Source organism: Hippocampus bargibanti, linkage group LG14, assembly GCF_051943395.1.
Source record: "Hippocampus bargibanti isolate YZ-2025 linkage group LG14, ASM5194339v1, whole genome shotgun sequence".
Classification (NCBI taxonomy): Eukaryota; Metazoa; Chordata; class Actinopteri; order Syngnathiformes; family Syngnathidae; genus Hippocampus; species Hippocampus bargibanti.
In genome coordinates this window covers 21,178,458-21,192,948 of record NC_142747.1, presented here as the reverse complement: position 1 = coordinate 21,192,948, position 14,491 = coordinate 21,178,458, and the positions used below count along the sequence as shown (strand labels likewise).

The 14,491-nt window shown below is 43.2% G+C and overlaps 1 protein-coding gene across 1 annotated transcript in view; it reads right to left on the bottom strand.

Moving 5' to 3' along the window:
* Window positions 1-14,491, bottom strand: part of LOC148888847 (ephrin type-A receptor 4-A-like) — a 49,211-nt gene that overhangs the window by 19,679 nt on the left and 15,041 nt on the right. Inside the window, exons 4-8 of the mRNA XM_089013237.1 lie at window positions 12,210-12,365; window positions 6,175-6,510; window positions 2,044-2,168; window positions 917-1,076; window positions 499-610 (exon numbers count right to left, since the gene is read on the bottom strand). Coding sequence (XP_088869363.1) covers window positions 499-610; window positions 917-1,076; window positions 2,044-2,168; window positions 6,175-6,510; window positions 12,210-12,365 — 889 coding nt within the window. The remainder of the gene's footprint in view (window positions 1-498; window positions 611-916; window positions 1,077-2,043; window positions 2,169-6,174; window positions 6,511-12,209; window positions 12,366-14,491) is intronic.

Below are 14,491 nucleotides of genomic sequence, written 5' to 3'. Positions count from 1 at the left end.
GTCTCATGGCGTGACGTCACGAACAAGGGGGCGGGGCTTCCTGAATCTCGCCATTTCCGAGCTCATTTTGGTGGCAGTTTTGGGACACTTGAAGTCATTTTTATTGGTGTTTTTGCATTTGACTAAAAATATCAGCCTGTGTGTTTTGGCTATTTTAGATGCTATCAAACGCAAAAAGGAAACAAAAAACTGGTGTCGGTTGTCCTTTAAACCGTTTCTGTCATTTTCCGCACGCCGATAAGCAAGTCACAGCGGGAGACAATAACCAGCGGCCCAGATTGGGATAAGTCGAGGGGAAGAGGATAAGAAACGAGGATGGAGGCAGAGGACAGCAATCGAGTGGTCGCTGATTGCATCTGTTGAGCTGTCGCGGCTGTCAATCACATCCCCGATGTGGGGAGCCCGTCACTCATCACGAGTGAGTCCAGCGCAATCGCTTTTCCGACAGTTACTTTTCGTGGCTCATCACAGAGAAGCGACGCAAGGGATGAAGCTCACCTTCGGCTGATGACAAAAGCGGCCATGAGGAAGAGGAGGAAGACCACGCTGCCCACCACGGACACCAGTAACACGGTCGACTTTGTTCCGTCGCCAATGATCGGAGCTGGCACTGCCACAGGAAACAATTCAATCATTTGTACTGAAAAATAAACGTTTCATAAAATATATGCTAAAGACATGTACATGTACAACTGGAGAGAATACTACATATGTTCCGAGAAAAAATGTTTGTATGTACCGTCATTCGGAACTCAAATGTTCGTAAGTAGGGGGGCGTCTGTATATATTAGTAATATAGATAGCAATATATTCATATATATATATATACATTGGCCCCTCATGCACCGTCTCGATCTGGCTTTTGTTTTCCGATTGGAGCATCAAGAAAGATCAAGTAAGACGTGGCTGGACTCACTGGAGTTTGTCATGAACTCAAAGGGTCTGCTGCATTCGCCGTAGCCCGCCGCTGTGCGCGCACGCACGTGAAACACGTACGCGGTGAGGGGCGCGAGACCCTTGATGTCGGCGTTCTTGGATGAGGTTTTCATGATCCGGTAGCTTTTTTCATTTTGGTCCTGCAGTGCAAAACAAAAAAGATGGAATAAGATAAGAGATACAACTGGAAAACAATAGAATAGCAGAAGCCCTGGAATTGAACCATGCGGAACACCTCATGACGTACTTTGAATACGATTTACGATTCAAAGAGCATTTGATTTGAAGTCATTCACTGCCATTCCCGAATTTATTCGGGAGTTGAAAAAGCATGACGTTGGAGCGCCATTCCCGAATTTCTTTCATCGCGAGGGGTGTCCAGAAAGCGCTGGTCAGACCTCTGGCAATGTTATCCCCCCCCTCCCACGAGGGTGCAGGATTAACCTTTTGTCCATGTTTGCATGTTAGCTTTAGCTGCTGTTAAGAAGAAGAATAATAATCATACATTTTCTTTCTAAGCGCCTTTCAAAACTCTCAAGGACACTTGACAGTTAAAGCGCTATATAAATTCACATGTATTGTAATTTGGATAGCTGCCCCCATTTCACGCTCAGATAACTCCAAACGCATATAATTTAGGAATTAACTTTTTTTCCTGATACTTCCAAGGACACTTTACAGTTAAAGCGCTATATAAATCCACATGTATTGTAATTTGGATAGCCTCCCCAAATTTCAAGCCTTGATAACTCCAGACCCATATAACTTGGGAATTAACTTTTTTTCTGATGAAAGAAGAGCGCCTTTCAAAACTCCCAAGGACATTTACAGTTAAAGCGCTATATAAATCCATATGTATTGTAATTTGGACAGCTGCCCCCATTTCAAGCTTAGATAACTGCGCATCCATATAATGTAGGAATTAACTCTTTTTCTGATGAAAGAAGAGAATCTAAGTTTTTTTTTTACACTGAATGGAATGTTTAAGTAGTCCTAAAACACAATATTCTGTGGGTCCTGGAACTTGAGTGACAATGACAAAAGCCCTGGCACCCGAGCGGACACATTTTTACACATGGTCTGGCGGCGAATGAGTGAACGACGTACCTTTTCGTAGTATTTGACCTCGTATTCGAGGATCACCCCATTGGCTCGTTCTGGAGGTTGCCAGACCAGCGAGATGGTGTGTCTTGTGACGTTCTTGGCCTGGACAGATGTTACCGAGGAAGGAGCTACAACAGAAGAAAAAAGCCATTTACTCCTTGATTTTGGCCTTGATTGAAAAAGGAATGTGATGAAAAATGGAATACAGGTAAAATCCGACTTACGACCGAGTTCCGTTTCGACCAACTGCTAGCGCGTAGTCGTGCCAGGCGTGGAATTAAAATGTTAAAAATGGAGGTCGTGGTCATAAGTAACAGGTGGTCGTAAGTCGAGCTGGTTGTAAGTCGGATGTTGCCTGTATAATGCAGTGCTGAAACGGATCCAATGTTCCGTGAGCTGACACGCAACCCTACAAGGTAGCAATGTAATCATAAGCTTGATTTTCTGCATATCCGAAAGGTCACCTTGGGAAAAGCCAACGAGGCTCCAAAGCGCACCCGGAAAAAAGCAGCAAAAAATGGACAAGCGGCCTTTTGCCTTTTTGGTCTTGAAGAGAGCAAATCAATTGATTTTCATGAAAGCGCCAGCGAGCCAGCGAGCGATCATTTCTGCAGGAGCTGATAGTAAGAGCATAACTCAAGCTAAGCGAGCTAATCTGCATTTGGGCGCCTTTAACAAGTCAAGGTTAAAACGCAGATAATGTAATGGTTCACTGTTGAACTTCAGGATGTCACCCAGGCACAAATCAAACTTCTATCTTCAGGGAGGAATAAAAAGTCTACACACCCCCAGGTGGGTTTTGTGAAACAAAAAAAAAAATGGACCGAGATAAATCGTTTCAAATTGTGACGTGTTTTTTGTTAATTAGTCTTGAAAACAGGGGCGGGACCTTCTGAAACTGTCCACTTCCGGGTTCAATTTCAAGTAGATGCTAGAAAACATTTTTCTGATGTCAGTTAGGAAACAAAAAAAATGGTGTCGGTTGTCCTTTAAAGGTTTCCTCCTTTCAGACAATGTGTCTTTGAAAACATTACAGTGGAGTGATTCATGAAGGGGGGATCATCATCATTGGATTATGGCTGACATGATATACATTCTCATCAGTTTGACCCGTGTGGGGGGGGGGGGGGGGGGTCCGAGGAGAATTGAGTATTTAAGCTGATGTGAACAAAAAGTCCGCTTTTAGCCACGGATTGAGTTCAAACAGGCCTGGAATTTAAGCAGCAGCCGTAGATTGAATTTCAAGGCCGCCATGCAAAATCAGGAGGGGCCATTTTGGTGAGACTGCTGCGAGCTGAGATGGAGATGAAGCGCTTTGCGATTGCAGACGTCTCTTTTGCTAAATGGATTAAGACGAGGTTGCGTCGGGCCTAATGTGTTGCATCTCCGTTAAACAATTAGGCGGCGGCCATTTGGAGCCCTCCATCAATCTTGGCCAGCTGAGGATGGAAAGACAATTTCAGGTCCCCTTTGGGATTTCAGCGAGGAGAGGACACTGAAAAAAATGGCGACTCACGGGTCACCGACCTTCATGTAAGCCACACATCCATCTTTTAGTCCAAAGATGACAGATATTACCGTTTAATCGTCTTCCTACTTCTCTTGTTGCATTTTCATTTGTCCTTCAACTAACGTGAGGATGAAGATGACGGGATTAAAGAGTTGGGGCTCCTGACAATTCCTTACGGCAGACGGACGGCAACGTTACAATTGAACCGCTAGCCGGAATGAAGTGATCTAGAAAGGCTGTGAGTTGAAAAAAAATGCCTACACAAGTATAGACATTCCCCAACTTACAAACATTCAAGTTACGACAAATAACGGTACATACAAACATTTTTGCGGGTATTGACACTCCCCAATTTACAAACATTCAAGTTACAACAAATAACAGTACATACAAACATTTTTGCGAGTACAGTATGTCAAAAGATGTTTGGACAGAGATGCTGCAAGCTAGATTTTGTATCGCGCGCCTTCTTCCGGCCGAGCTCGCTGACGATTGGCTGCGTAGAGTATGTGGGTGGGGAAGAAATCCCTCTTCCCAGTTGACTCTCCAGGAGGACGGAGATGCATAATAAAAAGCAGGTGTGAATTCATTTGAAGACTGATAGAGCGTCTGTGTTTTTCTACTTCCTCGTTCAGTGTTTGACTTCAACATACATTCCATACAAAATATAGCACTGAAGCAACTTACGAACAAATTCACCTTAGGATCGATCGGAACGTATGTCGTTTGTAAGGTGGGGAGCGTCTGTAAACTCCATATATGGAATACCCGACATAATATGCGACATTGGGATTGCGTTTGTCATTAATTATCTCCACGTAAAACACAGTTTGATTCGGGTTTTACTTTGTAACCATTTTGAGTTTACACTGTATGTACAGTGAGGCGTATGTATGTGCTTGCGCAAATATGCGGTTGATTTCACACAGAGAGAGAGAGAGAAAGCGATACGAGGGGAGCACATGTGGTTGCCAGATTGAATCGCAGTTAGCAGATTTGAGTCCCTCAGTTTTGCTGTCACCAAGGGGAGAAAAAAAGAAAAACGAGGAAGGAGCTATATTTCACAGTGTCAAGAAAATGGCTTCTGCTAACATGATCTTTTCCCAGCCCATATAACCGGGTGCTTCCATCTCCCAAAACACATTTGCACATGTCCGTTTTGCCAGCGAAATGGAAACTTACACACGCAAACACACAAGTTTGCTGACATACAAGCTTCCTTACACACACACGTTCTCATGCTATAATTCACATTTTGCAACTGGAGGTTGGCAAGAATTTATGATCGAGACATAATCACTTGAATTACACGTGCTTATTTCGTCCACGAGGCTAAATATGAGTCTAATTCAATCGCAGGGAGAATTTACAGAAGTCACACACTCTGTAAATTCCATGTCCATAAAGTCCATGTTTCGAAAACGAAAGCTCTTTTTGGATTGTTTAGCGCCAATGTGCGCCGACGCGACCACCTTGTCACGTGACGTGAAAAACCTCAGCCTTGACTGAGAGTCGCACTCTATTACAGCTCCTACACAAGGCCGGCCGTCTGGCAAGCTGCGCTCTCAACTCTCCCGCATCATCATTCATCTCCATTTTCCTCAAGCCGCCTGATAAATCAAGCCACTGTGTCCTGAAATTGCTAGTCCAAACTGCATCCGAGACATTCCCGTTTGCCAGGGATGGAAATTTAAAACAGTGATACAAAAGGGGGGCACTTAGCTAGCTTGCCACCCAAGTGCAGAAGAGTGAACGAGAAGAAAAGTAATGATCAGTTTGAAGTGGTGGGGGGGAAGCAGGGGGAGGGGATGATGAGAACAAACTGGGCTTGTAAAAGCCATTTGCACAACAACCAGTCACAAAGGAGTGACATGACAACAACAACAAAATGTGGTGGCTTTAAAGGACAACGACACCATTTTTTTGTTTCCTAACTGACATCAGAAAAACGTTCCATAGCATCTAAAATAGCCAAAACACGCAGGCTGATATTTTTTGTGGAATGCAAAACACCAATAAAAATGAGTGAAGGTGTCCCAAAACTGCCACAAAATGACCTCAAAGTCCCGCCCCCTTGTTCGTGACGTCACGCCAGGACTTCTTGCCTTGCTCGAGAATCAAAACAATGGCTTCAGATTGGGAAAAGATGCTTTCTTGTTACTCATCCAGTTATGAATATCATTACAATAGTTCTGAAGGGGAAAACATAAATGTTTGCAATCGATTAAAGAAGTCCTTCCGTCTCATTTTGAGGCGTCAGGACTCCAACGTAGCGTCCCAGAAAATGCACAAGATGGCGCCCAAGCTCCGTTGGAAATGGGCTGATTTGTCTGCTGGGAATTTGTGTCAACTAGTATCAAATAGTATTCTTGGTGCAACACACGATTCCCCATTGCGTTATTTCTGTGTTTTCCTTCTAATTTCACCATCAACACGGATCAACACAAAGTTTTCCAACCAAACAAAGTACCCCAAAATGCATTGTGTGTCGCTTTCTCGGTCAGGGTCACTCCTGACGTGGCATCAGACTTTAGACTTTGGATAAGAAGCCAAACATCCGACACCTTCAAAGAAGTACAGATGACGGCCGAAGAAACCTTTTCATCCACGTCTGATTAGCTTACCGGCTTGGTTGGTGGTGACGGTCACAGACACCGCCTGTTCTGGCCCGGGGCTCTGTGGCGAGACGCCATTGACCGCCCACACTTCGAAAATGTAGTTGGTGTGGGCCTGCAGTTCGTTGATGGACACTTTGGTTGCCTTCAGACTCCGTTGCTGAGGGCTGAAGTGGATGGCGTTGCCGCAAGGTTGACAACGTCGACCGTCGGGGCCGCAGCGTTTACACACGACGTTGTAGGTCAGATCCTGCCGTCCTCCCGAGCTCCTTGGCGGGCTCCATTCGAGGTTGACAGAAGTCTCGTTGACGTTGGAGATGAGGTGGAGAGGTGCTGTTGGAGGCCCTGCGGAGATTGGTGACAAAAAAGTTGATGGTTAGAACAAACAGTGCCGTCCAGGTTCAATGCTAAGCAGGTACTGAGTGACAGCAAAATGCTCCTGCGGCAGTCGCGGGCCATGGATTTGTTTGGCTAGGCCTTCAGTAGTGCTACGTCTGAATCAACCCAGACTGAAAAAAAACGTGTGGGTACGATTAGCCATCAAATAACTGACCGACATTTCTTAATAATGTCCATTTTTTTCTTGAAGTCTGTCTCAAAAATGGTATCATGCCAAGAGTTGACACATTTGTCATCTTAACATTTTCAGTGAGTTTATATTCAACGTTCAATTGACTCGTCCTCTAAATGACAAGCTAACGCTACTTGAATTCCTCTTTAGTGCCCCGTCCATCCAAAACGTGGGAGGTTCATATTTCGCTTTTTGCATCTCAACTGAAATTCAATCAACCCAAAGATTATTTTTTTTTTCATCGGGATCTGCGGCAGACAGAAAAATGCCAGTTGCTATCAAACAGACTGCCTTTACGGCTGCCAACAATAACTGCAGACCATGTTTGTGTTGGACCTGGTTCTCGAGCTCCGCCACCCTAGCACTGCCGCAAGTACTTTGATCTCGAATCTACAAGCTGCTTTGATACGCAATCCGCAATGCAGTTGTGACACCGACACCCCTCCTCATAAATTTCAATTTACATGTCAGCTCGACTTGAATAAATATGTTGTTTTTTGCGGGGGAGTGTTGCTTTCAAACATAAGATTCAGTAATCGACTTAACTCTCCCTGGCCCTCTTTCCGTCTCCATCTGACTAATGAAGCGCTGGAGTGGTGGAGGTGGGGGGAAATCGATGCATGCTGAAATATGAAATCTTGTCGGTTGGCAGACTCATCATTTGCAAAGGAAATTCATTATCGGTGTTATTTTTAGAGCGGCAAAATGACAGTGAAATATGTGGCTGAGAAACAGAGAGAGAGGGTGAAACTCTCAAAGCCTTGAGTGGTGGACGAATACAGGTAACATCCAACTTAGGACAGAGTTCCGTTCCAACCAAATGGTCGTAAATCGAAACCCATTCGAAAGGTTAAATAAAGACTCAGAGGCGAAACGACTGGCAAACTCCCCCCGTCTGGTGCCATCACACGGTCGATTGCTGTAAGAGAGTGACATGCTGGCTGGCCAAAATTGTTGTACGCGTTGCGATGCCAGGCGTACAATTAAAATTTTCAAAATAGGCTCGCTATATAAACCAATCTGTAAATCTCATTAGCCTCAACTAAACTCCCTGCCACATTTTGTATTCAACGTGCGGTAATTTTTTCACTCCCCATCTGTGTTTTTAGTACTCTAACAAAGAATCTTATTTTGGTTTCATACGACTGTGGTCTCAATGGATCATGACAGCTGTCCTTACTTTTCAAGTGGACAGATGTGTTTGGTTTCTTCTCGCTGCTATTTCAACTAACGTTCGCAAAACACCTGTTAGCCCCCCCCCCCCCAGAATGCACTCGTGACTGGATAGGAGAGCAGGAGAGCAGTTGGCTGTGAGTGACACTTTATAATTAATCCCCAGAGAGCGTTTGCGGAAAGGAAAATGGATTTGTGCGCCAGCATTTAATCAATAAGGCATTTATGGATATATCACAATCAGAAAACCTTTAATAGCCCAACAATGAGGACATTTTTTGCAATATGGTCACACAGCCATGTGTTTGTGCTAAAGTTGTCGCTAAAGCCTCCCCTACTTTTAGATTAGGTTAGATGAGCCTTTATTTGTCTCACAGTAGAGAAATTTACATTTCACAGTAGTAAAATCAAAATACAGGAGCTGCTGTAAAGGCAGCCACTCTCGCTGCGCCATCTTGAAGTCAAAACAACAAAAAATATAAAATATGACAACACAAAGACACGGAGAGTCATTCATTTTCAAGCACTTCCTGCACCCTCTTTGTTGTATGAAGCGGTTCAAGATAAGAGAGAATCAAAGCATCTTTTTCACCAGTTGAATTGAACTAGCTTTATTAGTCTCGCAGTGGAAAACTTTACATTTTGCAGCAGCAAAGTTATGAAAGGAAAGTAAAGGAAAAAAAAAACAAATCAGGAGCTGCTGTAAAGGCAGCCACTCTTGCTGCGCCATCTTGAAGTCAAATCAAAACAAAACAAAAAAAAATAATCTGACAACACAAAAGACACAGACTTTCAATCACAAAAGACAGAGGAGAGGATCAAATCGTCCTTTTCACCACTGGATTAGGGACGACATGGTGAAATGTGCACGTCAGCCCTACAAGCTAAATGTTGAAAGCAAACACGAAGCTGTAGAATCCCCCCAAAAATGTGTCATATTTCCTGCCCCACGTCAATCCGCTTCAATTCCAAACTGCAGACTTTCCAACAACACCAACTTTTCCGCTGAACAAAGCGGAGCTGTGAAAATGCTGTGAAAAAAAGCACAAACGCTCCAGAGCTGTCCAGCTAATTTTTGATCCATTCTTGGCCAAGCAATTTCTTCTCCGTGCATTTCTTCCCTTTCAGCCCATGCTTCTTGTCTTTCTCATTTCTACTCTTAAACCTCTCCCTTCCTTCACTCTCGTTATCTGCCTTTTTTATCCTCCTGTCTCTACCTATCAGTATTTGTTCGCCGAGTGTTGCGCAGGTCCAAGGTGAAGGGCAGGTAAAAGTGGCCTTCGCATCAAACTCCACTCCTGAAATCCATCTGGGATGTATTCAAAGCCCCCGCCCCCAAGCTCCTTTGGGGCTTACCCCATTCCATCTTCATTGCTCGCGGCCAAACCGCCACTAAGAAAACTGGGAAAAATCTGAGAAACGCATCAAGGGGCCACAAAAGAAAGGCCAAATTGTAGAACAGCCCCTTCTTGTAACCATCAGGCAGCAGCGCAACCAACTCCCTGGGGTGTCTGACCACAGTCTTCATGACTGTTCTGCGCTGAGCGTACGTGTTGTTTTATGTTGTGTGTACTTGGATATGGAAGCATTGATACCACTGACACGTTTCACTCCTCACTTGAGAGATGTCCTCTACCTAGATCTTAGACATTTGCAGAGTAACCTGCTCTCTTCTTTTGGAGAGATGAAAGATACAAAAATGAAATACAGTGATACCTCAGCTTCCAAACTTAATTGCTTCCCAGAAAGCGTGTGGAAGGCGAAAACTTGCTCTGCCAAACATTTATTTCTCATAAGAAACCATTAAAAATGAGAACAATCCCTTCCCAGGTCCCCATAAAACATCATTTTCGACTAAATAATCATCCTTAAAACTACACAAAATGTGGCTTATTTTATGTTTAATAAATGTGCTATTGTATTGTAATTTAAGAAATAAACTGTATTATATAATAAAGTCATTTTATTGACCTTTGTGATGGTCATTAATGTAGTTGCCTCTTGATGATATCCAAGTGAAGTTTAAGTTTATTTATGTATTTATTTATGTATGTATTTATTTATTTATTTATTTATTTATTTATTTAACTATTTGTGTATTTGCTTATGTATTTATTTATGTATTTGTGTATTTATTTATGTATTTGTGTATTTATTTATGTATTTGTGCATTTGTGTATTTATGTATTATTGTGTATTTATGTATTATGTATTTATTTATTTTATATACATAATATATTGTAAGAACACAAATTCTAATTATTTTTTTGCTGTATCCACAGCAAAAAAAAAGCCACACTGCTATACAACAAAGCCCATACATGATTATTGCTACAAATACGTTGTAACTTGCTAAAATATTCATGTTTACATGTGAAATTTTGTTAATAAAATGCAATGAAATATTACACACATATGTTTATTTTTTCTCAGCCGTTTGTATGGTCACAGTGTTTCGCAGGTTGACAGGTATGTTCTTGTCACCGATTTTTTGGACAGGCCCTCTGTGCACAGATCCCACCCTTACCACCCAATTCAGCCCTAACGAAAAAATGTTTTTAAGCGGGCGTGGAGAAAAAGGCACAAAATCATGGGGATGTCGAGAGGAGTGTGACTGACAGCCATAATTACACATCAGGGTGTGAAGTGAAAACAAAAAGCAGAAGGAAAAGAGCAGACGACAAACGGCGAACGCATAGTTACACAGATCAAATGTTGAGCGGCTGACCAAGCAGAGGCCAAAGGTCGTTTGCGGTTCGGAACGCAGAAGATTGCGATGCACGGTCCAATAAAAGCAGGAAAGTAATGAGCTATGGCAGCTGTTACGTTGTTGAATGCCACACTGACTAACTAACATGACTGACAACGGAGATGTTAGCCAAGCTAAGCGGCTTTGCGCATGTGACACCATATATTAATTGGTTATGGAAAACTAATGATTTTATTAACGACAATCAGCACATTCATAAATCCAATTTATAGGTGCACGCATGTATTTGTATCAAAATGGGACATGCTAATGTGATTGGATGTATTGCTTGAAGACATTTGGCAAATGGATCAATTATTTTGGCTGTGTGTTGTTATTCAAACAAACAATTGAACAATTAAAACCTGCAAATTTGCAACACTGCGTCATTTTAAGAAATATTTCACAAATGACGCAGCATTTGATTTTGATTGCATATTTGATCAAATTCCACTGGAAACATTTCACCATTTGGATTTGTTTCAGTTTAGGGAGTTTTAGGAATCCACCTCGTCTGATCCAATAAAACCGTTGAGCTGATTGATGAATCCAGGGGAACGTGACAGGTCATTTGGGCCTTATGGTGAGCCAGCTACGAGTAAAGCAACTTTACAGATGTTTTGCTTGATAGAAATTGCTTTATGACACATACTCTGTGGGACATAAACATCTGTCATAGGGAAGCAAAATTGCTGTGATTTCCTGTGCGGCAAGAGAAAGGACTTTTTCGGAGTGTACATTTCTACCCAGATGAACTCGGAAGTACCATGACTCACTGAGTCGATGGAATCCCAAAAGGAAGGAGTATCAGGAGAATAAATGCATAATTCTCCGTGGTATTTGTTTCACCAATCACTACATGGAATTGGCATGGAATAAAAACTGACTCATGCTGCTCGGTTAAGAAAAATGAAGAGCTAGCCAAGGACAAAAAGGGATCTGTTAGTCTTTCTCTCTCACACTCATCTCCATGTTTTACAATGAAAAACAAATCTGGACTGTATCAGTTTGGAGGTTGAAGACCGTGACAGATTGTTACAACCTGACATCAAAACAAAACAAATTTTCCAAAATAGCGCACGCCAAGTGTTTTGTTTGTAGAAACGTTTGTGTGGTTAGCAGGTTAGCATTGCAATTAATAATTTATTGCTAAAGCAAAAAGAGTATTAGTGAGTTGCACCCCACTCCATCCCCCCTTTCAAATTGCTGCTGTGGACTGCAAATTTCCTCATTGTGGGACGAATAAAGCTTTTCTGATTCTGATTTATTGCCATTGCACTTATTTCAAGGCTTCATGTCAAAATATTGCACGAGACTCTGCACTCTTGATTGCAGTGCTTGTTGGAGGCACCGAACCCCACCAGTTTGATATGCTCAGTCACCGAACCCTTCTTTCAACGACTATGCCCACTAACTACAGACTAGACTGAGGAACCTCTGCGGCGGAGGATCCACCGAAACCCTGAGACCGACTGGCCAAACCCCTAGGGTTCGATCGAACCCAGTTTAAGAACCGCAGCGTCTATTGCATACATGATGGTATGTACTTACGGGTGCAGGGCATGGATGCCGGGTCTGTTTCAGAGCGGAAATATCCTTTGTCGCAGGCGCAGGATGTGGAGCCCTCCCTGATAGAGTAACTGTGGAGTGGACACTTGGAACAGGCGCCATCAGTCGCCAAGGCACGGTAGTAACCAATCTTGCAAGCTAAAAAGGGAAGGAGCAGAATGTTGATGTTAGATAGTACTTTTGCCTTGAAGAACAGTACAAATGTTTAAAAAGATAGAGGGATGATATAGGTCAATACAAGTCTACCAGGCCAAGAGCCTATTGCTAAAATGAGAGAATCAGCAAGGTGAGGATTACATTTTTGCTCCTGCGATTCAGGGTGAGCTGTGAAACGACAGTTACTACGTTACGTAGTAACTGATATTACATGCTACAAGGTAATGCATGCACTCTCACACACACAAAGCGCACCTCCTTCTGAAATAGTCAGCCTCGTAACTCTCCTTTTAACAACAGTGCACCCTTTTTTGTTCAGTGACATTTTGATTGGGGGATGGGTGTAAGGGGTTCTTTCAAAGAGTTTCTCCATCGTCATTTAGTTTGTATAATGGCCGAAGGAGGCCGTCGAGGTTATATTTCACTGCACCAGAGTAGGCGGACAAAGGAACAATTCTCTGAAAGGTGCAGCACAGACGTTCACAACAGTGACTGGACCATATAAGCTGTCGATCCAGCATCCTGTCATGCGCAACGGAAGATTCCTGGTTTAGATGCTTAGAAATTGCTCAGCGAGTGTACATCTGTCCACGGGTGGTTTGTTGACTAGCATCGCTCCAATACCTAATGTCAATTCCTTTTCAATCGCAGGGAGATTTGCCCGGTGATCCTGTGTTTGTCAAGCCAAGTACTTACAGACTGAGCCATTGCTGCCCTCAATCCACATTGGGATCGCCACCAACCTGAAATGAGTTCCACTTGACAACATTTTTCTGAATGCAACTAACGATGAAAATGTAGCTCCCTTTGAGGAACGCATGAAATCAAATAGGAGCCGTCGTGGTGCCTCATGTACGTACAAGAAAATAGTCACCTCAGAAACGTTTCCTATTCTCATGCCATAGACTCAACCACGCATTCCATCAACCAACTGACATCCACGTGGGCACAAATAGCAGAGAAAATCCACTAAGCCAATGAAATGCTGGAAAATCCCTCTCTTGAAGGTGTAATAAAGTCTCTATTGGGCTTCAGATGCTGGATTAGCGTAGCTTGTTGAGTTGGGCTAGCTGCTACCTGCTGAGGCATTCTTTGCCCACTCCCACTCAGTTCATCGGGAGTAAATCCCTGCAAACCCGAAGCTAAAGGGCCCCTTTGATTGAGGCCTGCAGGGCTACGTGAAGCCGAGATTTCTTGGTTTCACTGTTGCAACAAAGAGGAGAGATTAGTGAGGAGGCGCTTTGTCTTCTCTGCCTGGGCTCCGACACTCAAATCAGCTCTAATGGCACTTTAGATTTGCGATTTGTTTCCGGGGTTGTGACTTCTTCAGGTGACAAAAGCCATCGCTGGTTTCAGAGTTTGTACATGTGCGATGACCAGAAAAGTGTCTTGAGTTGAGAGTTAGGTCACCCAGCTGTTTGAATTGGTGCCCTTTAGCTAAACGCTGGAGAGAGAGTTAATTGAGCCGCATGCTCCGCAGCCTTCAGGTCTGAGCTTCTTAAAAGGACACAGTTTTAGGGCAGGATACCTCAAACTGGGAATGGTGGGATGAGGTTTCTTTTGATGAAGCTGTTCCTTGATCCTCAATGGCTGATTGAGAATACTTTGCTCCCCGTCCGAATCTGTTTGCCATCAGTCACGGCTTGGCATCAATTTTTCTGTGGTTTTTGAAATGCTGCATATTTTGAAATATGTTTAAACATGTGACGTCAACATTTGCAGGTTTGTTTAGAGATATGAGTGCCCTGCAGACTGGAACATCGCAGGGAAGAGAGAGGCTGATGTCGAAGCAAAAATGGGGGAATTTGCTTCTCATTAAGAGAGGGAGCGTATGTCACGAAACAAAACCGCAGCAGTGGGTGGTCTCAGAAACCGAGGGTCCCAGAGAAGAGAAGAATCTCCCTTAAGAGCCGATGGATTTATTACCGTCCGGACTAACGTGGCAAAACCATCTGCAAGCACAAATATTCAACAAACAACTTGTTTTTATTTCTTCTAATCATATCCGAAATGTGTCAAATGTCTCTCTCGGTCATTGTCAAACTTTTTCAATGTATTTTTCTGTCTTTTAGCCTTTCTCTCCGCAGGATTCTTTCTCCATCGAGAGA